At 32.2% G+C, this 24,581-nt stretch overlaps 1 protein-coding gene across 5 annotated transcripts in view; it reads left to right on the top strand.

Annotated features, from left to right (window-relative positions):
• The first annotated feature begins 2,639 nt into the window (after positions 1 to 2,639).
• LOC126736790 (F-box/LRR-repeat protein 20) overlaps positions 2,640 to 24,581 on the top strand; it is an 87,129-nt gene continuing 65,187 nt past the window's right edge. For 2 of the 5 annotated variants that reach the window (XR_007660772.1, XM_050441328.1), the window contains exons 1-5: positions 2,640 to 2,784; positions 3,393 to 3,527; positions 20,981 to 21,160; positions 21,848 to 22,039; positions 22,103 to 22,255. Coding sequence is in view for 3 of the 5 variants with exons in the window: in XM_050441328.1 (XP_050297285.1) it covers positions 21,134 to 21,160; positions 21,848 to 22,039; positions 22,103 to 22,255 (372 nt within the window). In the remaining 2 variants the exon portion in view is untranslated. Of the gene's footprint in view, positions 2,785 to 2,871; positions 3,052 to 3,392; positions 3,528 to 20,980; positions 21,161 to 21,847; positions 22,040 to 22,102; positions 22,256 to 24,581 lie in introns of those variants that run through there. The other 3 variants (XR_007660773.1, XM_050441331.1, XM_050441329.1) reach the window with 2 other exon arrangements.

Below are 24,581 nucleotides of genomic sequence, written 5' to 3'. Positions count from 1 at the left end.
TTAAAAGGATCAAATTTGGCAATTAGTTCCAACATTCCCATGTAAAGACCATTAGATGGTGACCCAAAAAACTCATTATCACCACGAAAAGGCAGACCTCTTTCTACCAGAAATTTAATTACAACTATAATTCTTTTAAAAACATCAATCCAATAATTATTTTCTTTCTGAAAGGCTTCTGCAATAGTTTTGTCTACTCGTTCTTTTAAATTAATTCTCAAAGAAGTTTATTCATACAAGTCCTATGCTCTTTGCTGTTTTCGTGTAGTTCGATTTTTTCAGGACCCTTTTTCCAATCTGAGAACCCACAACAAAATGAAGCACTTTTGTTAAAATTAAAAAGTTTGCAAGAAAAGCAGCAAATATTGCCGGTGCTGGGAGAATATAAAATCCACTGCCTCCTTACCGTTTCCCCGTTTACCAAAATTTTGTATACCATTGATATTCCAAATTTTCTATTTTGGGATTTGTACGATCTTAATGAAGCTTTAAAACTTTTATTAGAGTCAAAATTTTGAAAATATTCGACTCCTTTTTCCAAATAAAAATCTATTAAATTATCGCTAATTATCTCTGGCCATTTCGCCGGATCCTTATTAGGTGGCAATAAACTACGTTCAAGGGAAAAGGTTGAATCCGATTTACCTGTTGAAGGCCCTAAAATAAAAATATTAATTGAAAATGTAAAATTAATTTTAGGTACCATTAAAACTCTGGAAAATTTTAACCCATTTTTTTAAATAAAAAAAAAATTAAAATTCTTTAAAAAACTTTGCTTTAAATTAAATTAAGTAATACCTGATTCTGCTGAATTTTCTTTTAAATTTCCATCTTGCGAATTATCATCATTAGTGCCGCTTATTATAGTACCATCACTACTCTTAATGTTTGCGTTTCCTAAGTCAGAACTATTTTCAGTGGAATCCTTTTCAATTGGAGGTTTAGGTTTACTTAAAAAACTTGTTATTTTGGGCAGTTTCTTTACTCTTTCTAACTTTTCCTCGGCTGCCTTAAATAATTATTTTTAGTTATTCTCATAAATTGAAGCCATGCTCTTTATAGCAATATAGAACTAATCAAACTGTACTTACTTTTCTTTTTTGAGCGCCGCTTTTGTGTCGGCTCAATTTTGATTGGTTACTATCCATTATGTTGGCACGGGCCACGGGCACCGAATTAGAATAAATATATCAGTGTTCAAGTTCAATGGGTGCGTAAACGTATTTTCTATTGTCTTCCTCTATAATATTTAAAACACATTTAACAAATTTAAAATAAAATGATTAGTGTAAAATGATAAGCAGCTTTTATAAATCTGTGATCCCCACTTACCACACGACTCAGAACGCAGCAACGCTGACTATTTATTTATAGCTAGGCTATAGCTTATAAGGTCAAAAGTAAAAAAGTTAATAACGTATAATCACTGCTTCCAACTTCCAACAGACTCAAAACTCTCCCAAGAGCGGATGCGAAGCTCTGAAACTATACAGAATAAACCGATACCAATAACGCAGCGTCTATGTATGTTTCATCAGCGGCTGCGGTATTTCCCCTAGATCTGAAATCAATCAGATCTCTGGATAAAAAGCACTGTCTAAAACAACATCAAAACAAGCCATAGAAAAGGAATAATATAGAAAGAACAAAGATGCCTTTAAAAAACTCGAGCGTCTCGCCGCAGGAATAATTTTAGTATAAATGGTTTTGTAAAAAAACAAAGAACATCGAAGCCTAGAAAACCAGCAATACCAATAAAAAGCAGATCCAAGTATATAATAATATAAATCGTAAATTAAAATAAGCAGAAAACCTAAATAAATAAACACCTGCAAAACTGCAAATATAAATTCTTTTCAACTCCGGGTTTATTGCCTATTGACCAAATTGTTAAGGGGAAATGCAGGCGTCAAAAATTATTGTTTTTAGCCGGTTTTTTAAAATTTAATAACACAAAATCTAATAAAGTTAGAGTCAGTCTGTAAACGCATTTTGATAGATAGTCTTTTTAAGAGTGCTGGAAAGTTACGTATTCAGTGGGGCCCCTCTGAATGACGGGGCCCGGGGCTCCAGCCCCTTTAGCCCCATGGGTAATCCAGGCCTGATTCAGTCGCTGCCTACCCCTGCCCTGTGTACATAAATATAAATAAATTGTATTTCTTTAATTTTTTTTAAGCTCTCACTATCAAAATGAATCGAAAAAATATTCTTACCTAAGGTTTTTTTATTTATTTTTTATTTTGTTTCCTTTCTTGTTGCTTTTTCTTGAGGATGTATCACTTAAAAATGCGTCTTGGAGAGGTACTTTTGAGAAACGGTTTTTATAATCGAGATGCATTCCTATTTGCTAACTTCACTTACATCATAAGTACAACTGTTTTGTAATTTTTGATATTGGCAAATAAACTTTTTTGAATTTGAATAAAGCATTTTTGAGTTTGAACACAGGTATATTTTAGTTTTTTGTTTACTTTTAAAGTCCGTTCCTGAATCTTTTTTTCAGGTACTTAGATAAGATTTTCAGATTTTTAATGAACATTCATATCATCCGGCAACGTGGCTTTTCCATGATGTTTTTGTTTGGAAACAGTCAGGCCAATAGCAGCATCGAACTGACAAAGATCTTTTACGCTATTGGCCAATCGCGTGTCGCCTTTTTGATTTTTGAAGGACATTCAACCAGTTCGAAAACCGTGGTTCATGTGGCAGTCGGTTTTGGGCAAGAAAATCGCTGAATATTTCGACTGTTTTCTTGGAAAATTTTCGGAAAACTTATAGAAACAGGTAAGCCTTAAGCCTAGATTGTCACTGCAATTTTGTAAGTTTACATTTAAAATCTTGCTTTGTTTTGACATTTCTGCTTGCCATTGTTTGATAGCGAACAGCTGATTTCGGCCAAAGCCTCTGATATATTTGTGATTGTTTTGATTCCGTTTCCGAAATAACGTCGTTTGTTTTTAATTCTAATCGCGTCGAATTGCAAAATTGGAGTTGCGACTGTTTTTTTGTGTTTTTAGATACGCGGATTAGCATGTGACGCTATAATTTTTGGTAAATATAATCTCTTTGTTCTAGTGTTATTCTCCATATTAATATTAAACATGTCTGCCTTTATTGACTAGAAAATTGCGCTTCACTTTTCAAATTTAGGTCATTTTATGCATTTTTCATTGCAATAAATTGCTAATTACCTCAAAAAAATGTTTATTAGGTATCACAAGCACCTCTTTACTATATAAATCTAGTTGTCACTCAATTATTTTCTATAATTTACACTTTTTTTCGAACACCTTATATGGCAATTTTTCACAACATTTATTCCCATTTTTTAAAATAATTCATGTACTTATGTTAATGGGAAATGTAAATTTACCATGTCTATGTATTTTTAGGTTTCCATGAACTGTGTCATGGAGAAAAATCAATAATTGTAATTTTTCTTTGTTTGGATGAAAAGTTACATTTTTCATTACACAAGCAGTTTGATCTAGGACATTTTTCCAAAAATTTATCTACTAATAAAATTGGTAAGTTTTTTGTATTTATTTACTATAGGAAATATTTAATGCTATAATAAAAAAGCCATTTATTTTATACCCCAATATGATTGACTTATTACAGTGTCAGCTGATTCTTATCACACCTGCATTATTTACTTTTTTATTAAAGCAAAATTGCAACAGTAACACTCCTATTTTTATTGGCAATTTAAAATACCAAATCAACATATATAAATAATTATTAGTTTGGAACCTATTTAGATAAATGTGTATTTTCATAACTTGTAGGATAAAAATAAAATAAGTTAATTTTTTTTAGTTAATTATTTGCCAATTTACAAAATTATTTCTTATAATATAAACTTCCTAATTAATTGCAAATAGGCAAGTTACCCAGAAGCATAAGTAATTTATGCTTGTAAGGGATAAGAAAGGGTTATGTAATAGATAATTAATAATTTTTCATAGTTCCAGTCACTTTTGGGTATAGTGAACATTTATTGGGGTATATTCAAATTCAAAAAAGTAGCTTTATTGTGTACTTATTGACAAAGCCTTATTAAATCTAATTCAGTAAAACTTATAATGATAATAATAAGCCTTTATTTCCAACAGGCAACTTGCCCAATAACAGGAGACAGTTGCAAAATAATGAAAAATATAGTTAAAAAAACACACAAAAATAAACCTAAAAGAATGAAAAGAAAAGAACAAAAGTAAAGTAAAGTCACAATCTCAAAAGTTATCCAAAAAATTAGAATAAATAACTATTAATATGATATAAAAACCCAATTATAAAAGTTTAACAAGATAATCACATATTCAACAAAATTAAATTAAATTAACTGCAATATACCTACTAACTATAACATAAACACATGGGTCTTAATCCCAAGAGTAACGATCCACCAAGATATTGACAATCACATGAACTGGAGAGAAATTTATATCGCACATGTGACAGATCTGATTAAATATAGCGCGTATTGTATATAGTGGCGATTTCAACAGGATGTTAGTATGAGGCCTTGGCAGAAAGAATGTTAGGGGATGTGGGATGTCTAGCATTAAGCCTAGGCACCATGAAACGTACACCAGAAAGAAGTACAGGACTATCAATGAATCCATTCAGTAACCCATGCAGGAATCTTACAGAGAAGATCATTCTTCTGAGATGTAATGGATGTAGATTGAAGCATCCCAATAGTTGCCGATGATCAAACCTCTTACCAGATATATGCCATCCTGCCTGAAGGTCAAAAACTTCGCAAATCTAAGCTGAACAGATTCAAGGAGACCAACATGATTCTGATAGAGTGGGTTCCATATAATGCAGCCAAACTCCAGTTTTGATCTCACAAAGCCACAGAACAGCAGTCTTAATGTAGATTCCAAAGTAAAACTCTGACAACTTCTAATTATGAATTCAAGCCTTCTCAGGGCTGACTTGACTATGTTGTTGAAGTGTGGAACGAATGTAAATTCAGAGTCAAAGGTGATACCAAGATCAGTAATTTGCTCTAATCTACTCAAAATAGTATCATTAATAAAGTAATTAAAATTTAAGGGTGTTTTTGATCTAGAGTAACTGACCACACTACATTTAGCCGCATTCAAGCCTAACCTGTTAACAGCGCACCATACCTCCAATGTATTTAGACAGTTCTGAAGAAAAACACAATCCTCCAAACCATATACATTTAAATATAGCTTCAAATCATCGGCAAAAGCCAGCCTATGACAAGTGAATGACTCAATCAAGTCATTTATAAAAAAACTAAACAGGAGCGGACCCAGGTTCGAGCCCTGTGGCACACCCGACGTTACGTTAAAAGGTTTCAAATTTAAAGCCCTCATATTCAACATATTGAGATCTACCAATCAAGTAGGAATAAAATAAATTAAATAATCTCCCTGAAAAACCATACTGAGTTAATTTATGCAGCAAAATATAGTGGTCTATCCGATCAAAGGCTTTTTGGAAGTCGGTATAAATAACATTGACTTGATTATTAACATCAAGTGATTCACAGATGTGGCTGGACAGACAGGATAAGTTAGTAACACAAGATCGCCTGCTAAAAAATCCATGCTGGTCTACAGAGATGAGTTCTTTTGCGTGACTAAATAGCGACCAATTCAGGATAATTTCGAAAATTTTTGAGAAGTTACAGAGTAATGAGATTGGCCTGTAGTTCACGATTTGATCAGAGTCTCCAGCTTTTAAAATAGGTATTATTTTAGCAGTCTTCCAAATTTCAGGAATTTGTTCTGTTGACAGTATTAAGTTGAAAATGTAGGTCAGTGGATCAGTCAGGACACCAATGCAATCTTTAACCAAGAAACTAGGTACACCGTCTACACCAGATGTTAACTTATTTTTGAGTTTTTTACTAGCCAAAATAATCTGGGAAGCATCAACGTTGGAAATGTCAAAGTGAGGCACATTATCAGACGTCGACGAATGGTTAATGACATTTGATTGTATAAATGCCTCACCATACAGTGCAAAAGCATCAACTATGTCTTGTGGATCTTTAATTACCACGTCATCGGGTAGCCTCATCATACCAGGAATCCTGGTGCCAGCCTTCTTAGAACCAATAAAATTCCAAAAGCTAGATGGGTCCAAAGAAATATTCCTTTCTGTGTTTGATATATACAACTTATATTCATTGCGTATTTGTAGTTTGATAAGGCGTTTAAGAGAATGGAATTTATTTTGAAAGAATGGAGAATTGTACATTTTAAAGTCCTTGAAAGCCTTTTCTTTCCTATAAATGTTCTTAATCAATTCTCGAGAATAATATTTTGGAAATCTTCTTTTACATTGCTGCTTAAGAGGAATGTGTGCGGCAAATATGCCATTCAATATATCATATAGGGCTCCACATGCATCATTAATGTTAGAGGATAAATACACAGTAGACCAGTCAGCTTCAAGGATCAAGTCATAAAGGAGGTGGAAGTTGGCCTTTCTAAAGTTAAAAGAATGAGATATGTTTTTATTAAGCTGAAAATTATGGACATGTTGGCCTGAGACAGTAAAATCAATTGCCATATATATCCGAATATCACCATTTAGTTCCTTATACCAGCAAGACACACACCATACTGTTCTGTTTATCTTTTTCATTTCAGTTATTTTGTGTATTTCAACATGTATATGTCCTGTGGAAAATTTATTGTTTTTGTGTTTGAACAAGAAGTCACAGTTGGATATAAGTATTTTACTATTTTTAGTTTTTTTTTAATAGCATCAATTTTTTTTTAATTTTAACCTATCTTTTGTTTTTTTACTGCGGAAAATCAATTTTATTTTTTATGTATTTTATTGCCTTATTTTTCTTTTATTTATTAATTTGTGTATTTTTTTCTTTTTTATATATTCTGTTTTTTCTGAGTCTATTGCTTTATTTTATAAATGTACATTTCTTGAATATTCCCATTTAGGAAATACAGTTTTGTTATTTCTACCCTTTCTTGAATTGAATTAAAAAAAAATAAAATCATTTTTCGATAATTGTCATAACTAGGTAGGGAACATAACAATTTGAAATCCAAAACAAAGTTTTTCGATGACATATAATGACACTGACTGATGCTAAATGTTCTTGCTGGTGTCTATGTAGTATTAAGTTTGTTGAATTTCATTAATCCAAATATATTCACAATAATTGAAGATAGTATAAACATTACTTTGGCATGACACTGACACCAAGAGATTAAGGAATATTGTTGATGAAGATTTAATTCTTGTAAAGTCATGGTGTGAATCTAATAGATTAACTTTTAATATTTCTAAAACTAATATTTTAACTTTTAAATGTAACCTTGGAACTGTCACTTTGCAAAATGAAACAATAAGTCCTTCTGAAACATGCAAATTTTTGGGCCTGACGATTGATAAGCAATTAAAATTTGAAAATCATATCTCCTCTTTATTAGGGAAGTTATCATCCAACTGTTATGCTATTAGAGTAATAACACATTCTCTGGGACGTGATGTGGCCAAAATTGCCTACCATGCTCTTATAGAGTCTTATCTGAGATACGGTATTGTGTTTTGGGGTGTGTGCTCTCAGTATTTGTTCAGTTCTCTATTTATTTTGCAAAAAAGAGCCATACGCTATATGTGTGCAGCTCCCTTTCGTAGCCCCTGTAGGCCATTGTTTTTAAAACACTCTGTCCTGACATTGCCATGCCTTTTTATTTTAGAGACTGTTTGTCTTATCCACAAAAAATATCGCCATCAACTTGGCCCCCCCTCCTCGGGTTACAATCTCCGAACAACCTTCTCTTTACCTCTACCTATCCCAAAAAGTGAGCAGATTAAGTCCTCTTTTGTATATGGGGGCAGAAGGCTTTTTAACCACCTACCCCTTTATATAAGGCTAATAAATTGTGAAAAACGTTTTAGGAAAAATATAAAGAAACTCTTGCTTGCTAAAGCATTTTATTCTGTAGACGAGTTTTTAAATACAATCTTTTGACAGTGAAGAATTTTGCGCAGCGTAATGTGAATTCTTACTACCCTTTCTTTGGGTGTGTTCTATATTCTATGTATGTAAGAATTGTTAAAATTTTTATATTTTTGTAAAAGATTATGTTGTCAACTATCTTTAAGATTTTATATAATGCTTTGTTAACAACAGATGATGTTATGTAACAATAAAGCTATTTTTGACTTTGACTTTGACTTTGACTTTATATAAAAGTTATTAAAAATTCATGGAGAATTGAAAATCCAAAGTGTAACGCAATATCTTATTTTCGAATTACTCTACATTATACGGTTGTAGATTGTCGTGTCCCTGCGTTTTTCCGAAAATATACCAGGCAACTCACAAGTAGGGGTGCAACCTTTTGTTGGACCACCCTGTATATTTTTTATAAAGTGCTATGAATAATAAAAGTAAAATATTAAATTTCAGTCAACTAAAAATGGGAAAATAATTTTACTCATGTTTTTTTTGTGCCCTACTATTAAAAATAAGAAACATCTATTTTTAGCGCTCGATATTTTTTTCAAACAGCATCGTAATGGGAACAATTACTTTTTAGACATATATTTTTTTCAGAATATAATCTTTATTTATTGAATTATAATCTTACAAGTTGCAGTTGTTTTATCAGCATTTTTTATAGAAATATGTGATAATATGCTAGGTATCCTCCTAATTGCTTAAAAAGCAAAAAAGTTATTGTGTTTGTGGTATGGGTAGGAAAATTTAATTTTAAAATTTTAGAAAGCGTCCATTAACATTGGAATAAGTTTTAAGTCTTACTTTATGATCATTGTAATACCATTAGTATATTCCCAGTTCTTAATGGGATATAAATCTGATAACTGTGAAGGCCACTGCAAAACATTGATATTATTTTTCTAAGCCAAATTTGGATTTATGTTTGGGGTCCTTATTGTTATGAAAAATATTTTTTAAAAGCATTGCTTAATTCATCGTTTAATATGTTAAGGTATTTAATTTCACTAAACTGCTACTTGAAATTAACTCTTCAATAAAAACACAAATTTAAATGTGCATAAACCGAAAATTTCACTTGTATATCCTTGAATATAATGTCCTGAAAATAATCAATTATTTTAAAATGTTTGATATTAAAAATAGTTCAATTAAAAATTTAATTATCATTTTGTTATAAAAAAAAAAACAATGATTAAAATAATTTTTTTTCTGAAATTTGAGATCAAAACAAAGATTTGAAAATATCTACGCTCTTTTAATAAATCAAATATTAATTGGACAATAGCAATATAGCTATAACCAAAAATCTTCTCTGAAACACTACAGTAGTATGTAGTGATAATACTAGTTTATTTCAATTTTTTATGGGTCTCACTAATAAATTTGAAAACTACGTAATTTTTGAATAATATTTAAAATATTATTTATTTGCCACACTGATATACAGGGTTTCAATTTGAAAACGTACCACCCTCAATGTTTTGGTATCTGTAGAAAAACTAAAAATATGCAAATACAGGTGAAACTTATTTTTAAGGGGGATATAGAAATAAATCTAAAGGCGATAAGTCGGGTGGTTTTGTGCCATTCTATTGCTCCTCTTTGACTAATCCACCTATTAGGAAATTTGTCACTCTCTAACTGGAAGAGTAATTGTGGTAGAGCTAATTAATGAGATTTTCTTTAGTTAATGACGGTTTAATAATAGTATTCCCGATAAAACTAGACAAACCTAAGACTTTGGTTTTAGAAACGTTAATGTACAAAAGATTTTAATAGCACCAAGATTTAATGAGGACTAGGTCATCTTATTCGGTTTTAATAAACCAGCATTTTCTTAATCTTTTAACAGCAGATCTAATGACTATAGAATTGACGAGACTATAGAATTTTACGAAAACAACAAATTCAGCGCATCGAAAAAATTAAACTTTCCATGTGTTCTATAGAAGATATTCATAAAATTATTTAAAGCATAAAAACGAATGCTTGTGGCACAGATAAAATCATGTTATCTATATAAAAAAATTGCAGCCCATTTATTGATCCTTACATAACTAATAATATTAACAGTTGCATAGAACAAAATTATTTTCCTCAAATTTGGAAAACTGCAATAGGAATACCTTTACCAAAAAAAAACAGAGACCTTTAATGACTTGCGCATTATTGCAATTTTACATGCCATTTCGAAAACAATAGAGAAAATATTATACAGCCAGATGAACTCATATTTAAATGATAATGGTATGATCTCAGAATTGCAAAACGAGTTTCGTAAGGGGCATTCCGCATGCTCCGCCTTGGCTGTGGTAACTGATGATATAATTGAGGCATTGGATCATGGACTTAAAAGGATTCTTATACTATTCGATTACTCCAAGCCCTTTGACACTATAAATCATCGACTCTTGTTGGCAAAGCCAACAAGAAAAAACAAAACCCCCTTGCCTATCCATCTATTTGGAAAAGTAATATTTAAATAATCACGCAGCTCTCGACTATAGTGCGGAAGAATAGAGTTCTTGAAACCATACTTGTCTGTAGTTTGGACCGGCCAAATGTCTAATTTCAGGAACAGTGCGAAGCATTTACTTAAATACTTTAATAAATTCAGGTTTCTCTCGATAAAGTACAGGTCATTTATGTGGATTGCAAATATCGCAGCCCATACATTAACTTTGTGGTGATACTGAGTAAGCACTTCCCGCATCCATTGTGGATTTTCATTGGTCCAGTACCTGAAATTTTGGTAGTTTAAAATGCTATGAAGCATAAGCGTAGCTTCATCCGAAAACACAATGTTCATCCGAAAACTTAATAAGGTCTGATCTTGCTTTTGCCATGATTATTTCACGAAAAATTCGACGTTCGAATTTATTTTGTTTTAAAATCAGTTCAACTGATGATTTAGGCATGCCAATTTCTTGAGCGTTTTTTCGCAGCAAACTGTGGGGGGGTCTTGTCGACTTAAATATCTCCGATTTTGCAATATTTTAAAATTGGAGCATAAAGAGTACTTTGAAACGAATAGATTAAGAGAACAAAATTTGCGGATTATTCACTTAGGGCCAAATTACGGACCAGCTGGTAAAGTTCTTGTGTGTTATCAGACAGATAAATTCTATCCTCTCGGTAAACCTATCAATAGTTGTAGGAGGAATTATGAACCAAATTTTAACCCGTTGTTAGCTAGCAGAAGGTTTACAGTTTGGCAACAACATAATTGTTGTGGCCGGTATAATAATCTTAAGAAAAAAAGAAAGATTAGGGTTATGAATATCCGGTCCTGAGAAAATAAACAAAAATAATGGAAGTGTTTGGTTTTTAATTTGTGATAATAGTTATAGGTACTCATATACTTGTTTTGTGCTAAACATTTGCATTTTTGCTAATTGTTTGTAAGCATCCCACCAGACATTTGCCAGTGGATTTTAGAAACTGTATACTGTGCAGTGAATTTGGTAGAATTTTAATCATTTTTTTTTACATTATTTTTTTAGAGGATGTCTCAATAACCTAATAAAGAAAGAGGTCGGTAACTTTTCTGAAAAAGAAGTTATTTTGCTCTGTAATTTACTAAGTCAATATGGGGCTACAATTGAATCAAAAAAGACTGATGCAACATCTTGGAAAGAAAAGATCAGGGCTGGGAAAAAATTGACAGCAGAGCTTAATGTAAAAAACTCTGTATTAGGGGTGGTTCGAACCCTGAATAATCTTCGAATAAAGTATGAGGGTATAAAAAAATCTAAGAAAAAAAGTAGCCAAGAACAGGAAATATTTAAAACTGGTAGCTGGTATTTAAGTACCACCTCAAATTTGACGTTTTTATATGGGATTTCTTAGATGTATGTTTTCTTTTCATTTCTTAGTCACATAACAGTGGCATAGTCAGCAAAGAGAGGCAAGTGAGGGAAGGGTGTAACCTTAAGTTGGGCATTATCATATTAAATAGAGAGAAATAGATAACCAGATAAAAAATAACAAAATACTCATACGGATTAAGAGCAAAATTTAGAATATTACACACAAACTTCTTGCAAAACTATGCAAGCTCCAACTCTTTGAAAAATTTGAGGTTATAAATTTCCTGGTAGACCTTTTATACACTGCTTTTTCCTCTTGTTAACTTATTCTACTGGTAAGAAAAAATTATTCTGCTGGTAAGACAAACAAGAAGTTCATAATTCAATTTTTAATGTTACCAGCAGGATAATTTTTCCAGACACTTTACCAGCCGGTCCATAATTTGGCCCTTAGGACGCTAAAAAATAATATTTAATTTCTTTATATTATGTCAAAAAAGACGTCTACTCTAGTCTATTTGATGATCGAAACTCGTTACTATTGATAATTACATTGTCAAACTTTTGACGCAGTCAAAATGTTCTGGCAGTTGCCAAATTGTGTATATTTTCTATAATAAACATAACTATTTTTCTAAAGCTCAATGTAGGTAATAAGAAACAAGCATATCTAAAAACCATATCCTATATAAGAAGAGAAAACACGAAAGACATCTAAATCTATATGCCAAAATTATTTTAGATTGTTTTTACATTGTAATAGTGAATGGGTTTAACATATCCTGCTGGTAAACATATTGGTACACAAGCAAAAAATTCATACCCGCAGAGGTTCGTAGCCTCCATATTTTCTAACATTTTAAGATTCTATTAATATAAATAAAAATATATAGAGGGCTCGTAAATGTCGAGCACATGGGGGCCTTAAGCCCAATCCCTCCCTCAACATCCTAACGCAAAATAATTTATCCCAACCCATCCTATCCCATCCCAACACACACGAACACGGGGGGCTTACGCCACCAGTGTGCTAACGCAACCTAGAATCAACCCAGTACAATTCAACCGATCCCAAAACACTAAAAAATTCATATAGAAGAAATACAAAATTCTTTAATCAAAGAACATGTATGGCGACGCTGTCACCTCGCGGCGTTATGTCAAACGTCAATAAAAAAGAATAATAAAGGAAGGTGCATGAACCAAAGAATTAACAGAAGTAACGGTAATCAATTAGAATCTTTTTTATTGAAAAACCAACATTGTATACTTAACACCAACATATCCACAAGAATCACACCATATAGTCCTCGCGATTTGACATTACCAGCAATGACATCCGAGCCTTAGATGGGAATGGGATCTAGTACAATCTTGAACTGGCTTCAGCCACCACATCCCAACAATAGTCAAAATAAAAAAAACAGCAATAGAATAAATTTAAATTAATACAGGGTTAACACAATAACCAAAAGAGTCTTTTATAAACCAGGCTGGAAACTATACCATGATACAATTTTAAATGACATCTTAGACAAGAACAACCCATATGAAGAAACTAGCTGAATGCCCGCGGCGTTGCTCGCGTGAAAATAAAAGAAAAGTCGGAGAAGGCCTCCAATAGTAAATGAAACCCACAATACACAAAAATAAAATCGGAAGCCACGGCTCAATGATTGTACATGCAACCCACAATGCACAAAAATAAACTCCGAAGCCTCGCCTCATTGATAGTACATGCAACCCACAATTGCCACGCCGTTTTTCTTGAGGTCAAGGGGCGCGATTAATATAATATAATTAATAATAATAATATAATTAATAAAGACCAAGACACAAATAATCTTAAAAAATGATTCGTTAGATGCAGAGCGAGCGGTAAGACTGAGTCGAGTCACCTCTCGGGTATCAGTCTCGCATGGACCCGCCTTGTTGTTATGTCTACCAAGATATAAATAATACAGAGGCAATTTTTTAATCGTATTTATTAATCAGTTTTATGCCGCTATACGATATAACACCCCTTATCGGTGGAATTTTAAAAAGTTCGTTCATATCCGGGGCCTACATTATAAAAAAACGTTGTTGCAGTTCATTTTTTTTTCCTTAAGTTGATGCCTGCGACTCGTTGGTGCGGGCAGTCTCCATTCAAACTCCGAAGCCACCCCCTTAGTTCTCGAGGTCACGGGTAACAATTTTCCCATTTTTTACCTGTTATCGGTGGAATTTCGAAAAATCCGTTCTTATCCGGTGACTACATTATAAAAGGAACCCGTTGGCAAAATTTCACGTTTCTAGCTATTGTAGTTTGGGCTCTGCGATGATGAGTCAGTCAGTCAGGACAAACTCTTTTATATATATAGATACAACAAACATTACACAAGGCTGTAGAAAGAGCAATACCACAAACACAAAGTACCAATAAACCCAAAACAAGCAACCCATGGTGGGACTCAGAATGCACAGAGAGGATAAATAAAAGAAAAGAAGCTGTAAAAACATATCCAAATAACATAAGCACTGAAAATCTATTAAACTTGAAAAAAACAATTCCTAAAACACGAGATTCTTAAGAAAAATTAATCTATTGACTTCTGTGAATCCTTGAGCAGAAACTCTAGGCATAATTGATGTTTGGAAAAAGGTTAAAAAATTCTCGCGAAAATATAAGAATGAAAGATCCGCGAATCCTACAAATGAAATAAGGGAAGAAATAATCTACAAAATGGCAAGCATAAATATACAACCAACATTTCAAATGGAAAAATGCACAAAATTTAAACCTTTCACCATTTATGAGCTGAACATAGCCATAAGAAACAAAAAAGACTCAGCTGTTGGCCTAGATGAAGTTTCATATTCTATGATAAAAAATGTACCACAAAGAACCACATCAGCAATTTTAACCTTATACAACAATATCCTGACCGAGAAAACCCCAATAGCGGAAAAGCTAAAAAAATATCTCATAATAATTATATGCAAACCTGGACAAAACCCAAAAATTGCCAGAAGTTACCGGCCAATAGTCCTCTCATCCTGTATATTAAAAATAATGGAAATCATGATTAAACAAAGAATTGAATGGCAGATGGAAAATTAAAAATAATCTTCAAACCGGCTTCAGAAAAAAATAGGAATACAATATAGCTTTCATAACATCATATATAAACCTAGCATTTACGCAGAATATGGTGCCACAGCTGTGTATCTGGGCATAAAAGCAGCTTTTGACTTCATAGATATACACAAACTTTAACACATAACTACAAGGGGTCTCCCCCAAGGGTCCCCCTTAAGCACTATATTGTTTAATATTTACCTGTCGGAACTCTACACTATATTTCCAGGTGAAATTAAACTAATGGGATATGCAGGCGACCTAGCAATTGCCGTTAAAGGAAAATCGCAGAAAAAAAATTAAACACTAAACACCCAAAAAATCAATAACGCTCTTAAAACTATTGACAACTGGTTAATAAAAAATAACCTAATATTGGCTCCAGAAAAATGTGATTTAGTCAGGTTTAGCAGGGGAAAAAGGGAAGACATCAGGGATGAAATTAAAATTGGACAAAAAAATACATAATTTCATAAAATTTAGATACCTGGGAATGATAATGGACTTAAACCTAAAATGGACAAGTCATATAGAACATATCACTAATAAAGCAGAAAAAGGAATAAACATTCTAAAAACTGTGCAGAATCTGGTGGGGCTGAGACCCACATACTCTCCAAATTGCTAAATAAAAAAACTTAGGACTAGTCAGATCACACCTAGACTTCGGAGCTTTTCTTCTTAACCCCATAAACAAAAATAACCAAGAAAAATTACAAAAAGTGCAATATCAAAGTCTAAGGATCATACTAGGGTGTATGAGATCAACCGCCAAAAACGTACTATTGGCGGAAGCAGGAGAAAAATCATTAGAATACAGAAGAAGATGGCTGGGAACAAAACTTCTATCAAAAATCATCTGTATGAAAAACCACCCACTCGTTAACCCCATATTAAAATCCATACAAATACTACAAATGCAAGACGCAAACTATTGGCGAAGAAAAAACATCCCATATCTGGTCACAGCGTTAAACTATTTTCTACCATGTTCAAAGGAAACATCACAAACACGACATATTATCCTGCTTTACGATAGACGTGGAATCACAAATTGAACCTATACCAATAGTACAGCTAAACTTACAAAAAGGAGACAACAATACAAGGCAAAAGTTTGATGACATCACAGAAGAATTGCAGAAAGAATACACAATCATATATTTACACGGATAGGTCGAAAAAAAATGGTAAAACAGTATTTGGTATACATTGTGAGATATGTAACCACAACTTCTCATTTAGACTATCAGATGAACTTACCAGGTGAAGTCGCCTGAGAGGGAAAATGTTCGGAGCAACAAAGTTAAAGATCTGGACTGGGACAACGTGCAAGCCTTTATTAAAGTGCCGACTCAGTGGAGACCGCGCATTGGGAGTGGAGGCGTAGGGGTGGGTGATTCTGGGGTTGGCGAAAAGGGACTGCTCAGGCCTACTTGCCGAGCTCTAGCTCCCCCACTCTTACTACTACTACTACTACTACTACTACTACTACTACTACTACTACGTACTACTATGAATTTAAAAAAAACTCACTCACGTCATCATGTGCACAGACTCAAAGAGCGCCATCCAGAGAATAAGCAAAACCGACATCGATCCCACAAGACAAATTACAACCTTAAACACAAAAAAACATATTAACGCAGCTAAAATACAGGGGACTGAAATATTAACTAGCATGGGTACCAGGTCACTCTCAAATAAAGGGAAACGAAAAAGTGGATCAGCTAGCCAATATAGGAACTATACTCAATAGACCGAAAAATACCCCCCTAGAAAGTCAACACACAAAACACAACATATCACAAGGACATGAACAAAATTAGAACATGAAAAAAACTGGAAAGGGGTATAAAAAAGTACAAGAAAGTTTCCCAAAAAATAAATGGCACTTGAAGGTCAATTACATAAATCGTAAATACATTACTACCATAACAAGAATTAGGACATTGCACTGCCTTAGAGGCCAACACCTACACAGAATTGGAATAAGGGATTCCTCATTCTGCGAGTGTGGCCAAATCGTAGACTTAAACCACTTATTTTTGGAATGCCCTATAAACAAATTAGACAATATGGACATGTATGAGGAATTCAGAAAACTAAAACCAACGCGGCCACTAAGCATATACACAGTTCTAGGCAGTATAAACATTCAAATAGCTAACTAACTAAATAATTAACAAAATTAAACTTTGACTCTGCAAAATGTAAATGGAAAGTAGTAAGAGATTGAAAAGGAGAGCTCATTGGGCGCCTCGGTGTACAGACCGCGACCAACAGTACGGACTACACAGTCCGCATGACGAAAGATTTCACAATCAATAAATCAATAGGGGGGGGGGGGGGGGCTGAACACTGAGGAGCTCATTGACTCGAAAGAGGAAAGTAAGAACCAATATACACTTGATTTGACCTTGATATAGACTAAACCGAGGATGAAAGAACCAACAAACCAAAACATGCTAATAGGTAGAAATAGAAAACCAGAGATGATTTTTTTAATTGTTTTTATTGATGTTTTTTTTCTTTTCTCACATTTTTATCAGCCAGATAGAATCTTATTCATTTGTCTAGAATCAGACAAAACCCTATACACTAATCAAATAGCGCTGGCTAATTGCGACACCACACAGAAGCCAAGAACTCAAGACTGAACTGAACTGAAGGAAGGTGGAAGGGAATTTTGTTTTTGTATGAAAAATAAATTTTTTAGACTTAATTTTGTTTTAAATAAAATATGCCTATATTTAATATTATTTTTAATTCTGACCAAAATCAAAACAATAAATAATACATTATAGGCGTCTTCGGTATGTTTTTTTACACGAAAATAAAGGGACTTAGTTACAAGAAAAGGTAAAAACAATTTTTTTTTATCTTATATAAACAATTTCCTCTTTTTGATAATTTTTTATGCATAATTTCATTAAAATTAAATAATTTTTCCAAAATTACAAAATTCTTAGTTGCAAAATAATAAAAAAAGTAAAACTAGCACAGTTCAAATCTGAACCCAGGCCGCCCGGCTCATAGTTCACTTTCATTACCATAAAGTCATGAAGCGCTTGCGGCGAATATTCGAAAACGAGTTCATATCGTACATAGGTGCTCATTGTCATGTGCTATTTTTTATTATTTTATTAAAGAAAATGTTATTCATCCTCCAATTTTTTTTTGCTTAAAATAGTCCAAAGAAGAATAACTTAACTATTTCATACTCAAAAATGTTAAAAATTGCAGACACCTAAAGTCGACTAGAACCCTGTGGGAATTTTCAACGAAACATTGTAAAACTTCCAAACTTCCTTTATCATTTGTTGAGGATTTTTGTCGACCTGATCTAGTTCTTTCTTTAATGATGCCAGTTTCGTCGAACCTCTTTACTATTTTCTGAGTAGTTAAAAAGGAATTGGATTTCGATTTGGAAATAAATCATTAAATAAATTAGGAACCTTTTTATGGTCTAATACGATCTCCATAACTCCTTATTATGTAATTTTTTCTCTTTCATTTAATTGAGCCATTTTGGACAATATTGAACTTAGCGAAGATGTCAAATCTATTAATCAAAGTCAAACATGCCACCTGTGACACAAAAAAGTACCAAAAGGTGAATAATTTAGATTTTAAAGCCTGGTAGAGTTTTAAAAAATTTGTAATTTTTTTAATTGTTATTTCGAAAACAGTTTAAGATTGATATTGTTATATATGAAATGTGCGTTTAGAATTTATCATAGAATCCAAAAATGCATTAATAAATGATAAAGTTGACACCTGCGCAGTCTTCTTGATGCACCCTGTATATTTTACGAGTGCGATTTGATATAGAGGTATTGCTCTATTTTACCAGGTTGATACCGAGATCTATTAGTAAGTGTTTAATTTGTTTGTAACTTTCGAATTTTCATATTGGTTATAAAGGTTTTTCAAGATTTTAAAATAAGGTATAAGGATGTAATGGGCCAAATGCGTGTAAATAAATTGTATTTTTAATAATTATAAGATATACCCCCTCATTAGACAAACAACTTTTCGCAGTAAGTTAAAATCATGCAAAAGTTACTGAAAAAAACATTTTTGAAAGGTTACATACTAATTATTAAAGAAAGATTAAAAAACATATGTTTTGGTTTTAATGTTATTCAACTAGAAATAAGCTCGACGAGTTTTATTTTAAAAAGTAAGATTCAGTGATCTGATCTGCACCGGTGATGCTATATACAGTGCGTGTCAGCCAAATGGAATAAATTAGCTAATAAATAGATGGGACCGTGTCCTATACCTACCTATCTTTAACTGTTTCGGAAATATTAAGTAAAATTCAAAAAATAACATATAATACTTCTTGTCCATTTAGGTCTTGGTAATGATAAAGCAAGCAAAAACTATTTCAGCATTCTTTTTTATTGATATGAGAATAAAAAAAACTAAAAATTGTTGTTTACTTTGGTTTAAAATGCCAGACTTAATGTTGATTCATGTTGCATGACAGAAGTAGTCGTCAGTGCTATAGTCGTTAAAATTTCATTAACTACAAGCCAAAAAAATGGTTCATTTGACAGAAATGCACAAAATAACAATTCTACAGTTGATTGGCTATGGAGATAATACACGGACGCAAATGGAAGTAGCTCTCTTATTTCACGAAAAAATTCCATATTTGCCGCCTTTAAACCAAGGCACAATTAGTAAAATAGAAATGCAATTCCGCAAGCTGGGCCATGTTAGACAGGTCAAAAAAGCAGCTGCCAATGCAATAAGTGAGGATACCAAATTGGCTGTTATGCTTGAGTTTGAGGAACACCCACATACATCTACTCGGAAAGCAGCCCCTGTACTCGATATTAGCTATTCATCAGTTATTAGAATATTAAAAGAAAACAAAATGCATCCCTATAAAATTATACCCACCAATGTATTTTTGTGAACAAATGATGGCAATGTTAGACAGCAATGTGATCCAATTAGAACATGCTATGTTTTCAGATGAGTGCACCTTTACTCTTCACGGTCATGCCAATCGTCAAAATTGCCGCTATTGGTCCAGGGAAAATCCTCGCTGGACGAGAGAAGACAATACTCAATACCCTGACAAGTTAACGTGTAGGCAGGAATTATTGAAGATCAGATCATAGGTCCCTTTTTTATTGAGGGCAATTTGAATGGCGATAATTATTTAGAATTGCTTCAAAATAATGTAGTGCCAACGTTGTCCAACTTGTATCCTGATCCAGGAAACCCACAAGTTCCAGCGAATATGATATGGGTTCAACAAGATGGAGCACCACCCCACTACCAAACAAATGTCCGGCAGTACCTCAACCAAATATTTCCAGATCGGTGGATAGGGAGGCGAGGATCGATGGAATGGCCAGCACGGTCTCCCGATCTGACGCCATTAGACTTTTTCTTATGCGAATATGTGAAAACTATTGTATACAAAACTAAACCCACTGACTTAGCTGACTTACGACGACGAATAACCCTGCCAATTAGATCGATCACACCTGAGATGTTGAATAACGTTAGAAGAAATTTCTATTTACGGGTAGGGTGTTGCCAAGACGTTCGTGGCGAGCATTTTGAACATCTCCTACATTGACATTATTGTTTAGATTTGTATTATGTATCAGTTTTTGAATATGTTGTAACAATTTTCGGCAAATAAATCATTTTCTTTTCTAAATGTTAATTTTTTAATTTTACTTAATATTTCCGAAACAGTTAAAGATAGGTATAGGACATTGTATACAAAATATGTCTAAAATGATCTAAGGAATAATTAGTGTATGTTAATTAAAAATTAATTAACATACAGGGTGTTATGTTTAAACTAAGCAAGTTGGTCTTGCCCACCGTTATCTGATACTCCCTGTATAAAAAGTTTTTATGAAAAAAAATGCGCAACTATAAAAACCAAATCGAACACGTCGAGCGTTTTTTCCAATATGCTCCCGTCTATTTATTAGCTAATTTATTCCATTTGGCTGACACACACTGTATACTTTTAATGTAACATTCACCTCGAAATACCTTAAATAATAATTTTTATTTCAGGAAAATGCTATAAGATAGCATTTATTTATTCATTTATCAAGACTCCGATTTATTTCCTAGAAAACGGCAAATTTCTCAATTAAGTATTTATACAACAGTTGGCATAACAAGGTGGCGACCGGGAGGCAGCGTAGTAGCCGTCGATCTGTCAAGATGGCAGTAGATGGATCCAAATTTCAGGTAAAAAAACAATTAGATTACAAATTTGATTTTAATAATGGGTCAGATCGATAAAAAACTACAAATTGTATACATAGAAAGTATTTATAGTATAGGATATAATTAGAATATACAGAACTATTTTGAGTTCTTATTTGATTATTATATTATCTGTTAGAAACAATTTATCGTATCAATAATCCAATATAAGAGAAATCATTTACTACGCATATTTAATTTACAAACTATTCATTTTTATAGTTTTAAACGCGTTAGTGATATTCTGTTGAAGTGGTGAATTTGTAGGATTCTTTTTCCAGTTAGTGTTTTACTACAGTTGTTAAAAAGAAAAATAAAAAAATAAAAAAAAGTATTTTTATTCTTTAGTTAACCAGTATAGCTTGGTCGTTACATCATAAAATAATAATACAACACATTATGCTTACAACAAAAATGCACATGCATGAAATAAAAAACCTAGTCTCCAATTTCAGCATTTTAATTTTATTAAATATTTATCTATGTCTTATATTTCAAGCACTACTTTTACGGTGCAGTGTGTATACCATTTTATAAATTGTGTAAATAATGTGGCATGCGTCAGCATTGGTGCTATCATATAAAAATATTGATATGATTTTGTTAGATGTAAGGAATAGTTTTCGCTGTAATATTTTATTTTTTTAACATTAACTGTATAACTCATAGATCACAAGGGAGTCAGACGAGGCCCTGATAAACCGAAAACTTCCAAAAGAGCTGCTCCTTAGAATATTCTCATTCCTTGACGTAGTCTCCCTCTGCAGGTGTGCTCAAGTATCGAAAGCCTGGAACGTCCTTGCTTTAGACGGCTCAAATTGGCAAAAAATCGACCTATTTACTTTTCAGACAGACGTAGAAGTAATAAAACCTTTCTTTAACCAAACTTCAAATGTTTATTAAAAAAAAAAACACATATTTTAGGGTCCCATTTTAGAAAATATTTCTAGAAGATGTGGCGGTTTCTTGAGGAAACTATCTTTATTTGGATGCCAGTCAGTTAGGGATGGCTCAATGAAAACCTTAGCTCAACTATGTCAAAATATTGAAGATTTAAACTTGCAGGACTGCAAAAAGGTAAGAGTTTTTTAGATTTCTATTAAATTTAAACTTCCATACAATAATCATACAGTAGTACAGTATGGAATTATTATTGACTTTTGACTTTGTCGCGCTCTATGTTAAGAAAATACAATTGTCACCGTTAATTTTCTTCTATATAGTGCTGATTAATGGCAGTACCACAACTTTGCATTGAATAATCCAGGAACTTTTGAAAACAATCATAATTTTTAAGTCTGCCTTATGGGACGTAATAACGATAGTCAAATTTTACGTAAAATATTACAAAGTTACAAAATTTACGTCGATAGTTTTACTATAATTCTACATCTTTTTTGTTTAACACTTTTCACTATAAATTGTCAAATTAGGATAGGAGGGAAGGAGGAAATTTATACAAGTATTTGTAATTTTGGTTTCGCACAAGCGAATTTGTAGAACTTAATATCGTTTAAGAAAAGAAGTTAGGTAGTTAACAGAAATTAATTTTCTAATCTGATTTTCTCAATTCCCTCAACAGAGGGCGTTATTTAAAGAAACTATCTTTTCTGATTCATTAATTATTATTAACCTATTGTCGTAATGATGTAATTTTAAAGTTTTTGTAAATCCATGTTTGGTCCCATTCTCATGTATCTTAATTCGTTTTAACATTTTAACCTTGTCTGAGGCACTAGATCTATAAGATATATTGACGGAACCCATTAATTTGTTACCCCTGATGGACATGTGCGAAACATGTCGGATTAATATTTTTTAAATAAATTTAATGGAGGATCACCGAAGTATCTTTAGTTACCCATTCACCTATTAACTCCACTTGAAAAAAGGACTACTTCTTCAACTTTTTTTAATTTTCTGGAAACTTAAGTCGAGTGCCATAATTATTATATCATAATCAAAAAGTAGAATAATTAATATGCAATAAAAAATGTAAAGCTTCCCTTAAACTTTATTTAGGCTTAGCAATAGTCCTAACCATATAAGATTTGAATCGTGTTTAAAAGACAAGTAAAAAACATCAATGAAAACAGAAAACGAGTTTTAAATCTTACGTTTTTTATTCAAATTTATTTTACTTTTCGTATAGCAATTTATCATTTAAAATTAGTAAAATCAGCTAATATTCAAAAATCAAAAAAAAAAATTAATAGAGATCTCTTACAGTCAATTGTATAGTTTAGTAATTTTAGTTATTGTTTAAAATTCAGCCATGTTTCATTGGTTGTCTGCTTGTAAGTAGTTTTAGTTTAGTTTTAATCGTTACCCGAATATGCTAACATTGTTAGCGAAACAGATATCGACAGTAAAATAAAGAGGTTTGGTTAGTGGTAAAAGTCTTTGGGATATAATTGAATAAGTTATCACACAAGCATCCAGCACAAGGTATTTCTATTCTCTTTTTTTTGATTCACTGAAGAAGTTAATATATAAGTAACAGATATTGTTTTTAGGTCTGATGGCTCTTTTGATATCAAAAAATTAAATTTAAGCTCTAAAAAATACAGCATTGCAAAAAATGTTGAACAATTGAAATTTTATATGAAAAACAATTATCCACCAATTTTATTGCTCATGCAGTACATTATATTGAACTTAAGATTTGCAGCTTGGAACTATGTACAGGGTGGTGCGATTTCGACTGTTTTAACAGAAAACTCGTATTTTTCGAACAGATAGAAAAAAATTGACTTAGATGTCATGAGTTGAAATTTTGTAAAAAAAAAATTTAAAGTTATCAAAATTTTACTATGTCAAACTGTTTGGCCGCTAGGGGGCGTTTCTTGAATTTGGTCGATTTCGGTAAGTAGCCATAACTTTTTTGCTATTAAAGATAATTGACTTCTGAAAACACTTTCTCAAAGTACTTTTTAATGATAAATATTTTTATGTTATATATTTTTATACAGGGTACTTCATAAAGTTGATATTCCAAAATTTTTTTTTTATGGAACACATATTATTTTTTTTATAAATTCTTAAAGCCCTTGAAATCCTCTTTTCAAAAATATATAACACCATATCTCTCATTTTAGCTGTTTCCGATATTACATTGTCATTTTTCCATTTTCCAAGTCTTTTAATTTTTATAGAAGTAGGCTATGGAAAAATTTACTTCACTTAGATTATAAACTTAATATTTTTCGACATATTATAAAAAAATAAAGCAATTAACAATAATTTCTAGGCATATTTACAGAGTTTAATAATAATTATAAAGTAATATTACAAACTAGAACCATTTTTTTCAAAGTAGGTGTTCAAACTGAACACCTCCTTCTCGAATACATAATAAACACCTTTTTCTAACTGATTTACAAGCGTTTATAAGCTCAAGAGG

The sequence above is a fragment of the Anthonomus grandis genome, chromosome 5 (genome assembly GCF_022605725.1).
Source record: "Anthonomus grandis grandis chromosome 5, icAntGran1.3, whole genome shotgun sequence".
Lineage (NCBI taxonomy): Eukaryota > Metazoa > Arthropoda > Insecta > Coleoptera > Curculionidae > Anthonomus > Anthonomus grandis.
This window is presented reverse-complemented; position numbering and strand designations above follow the sequence as displayed.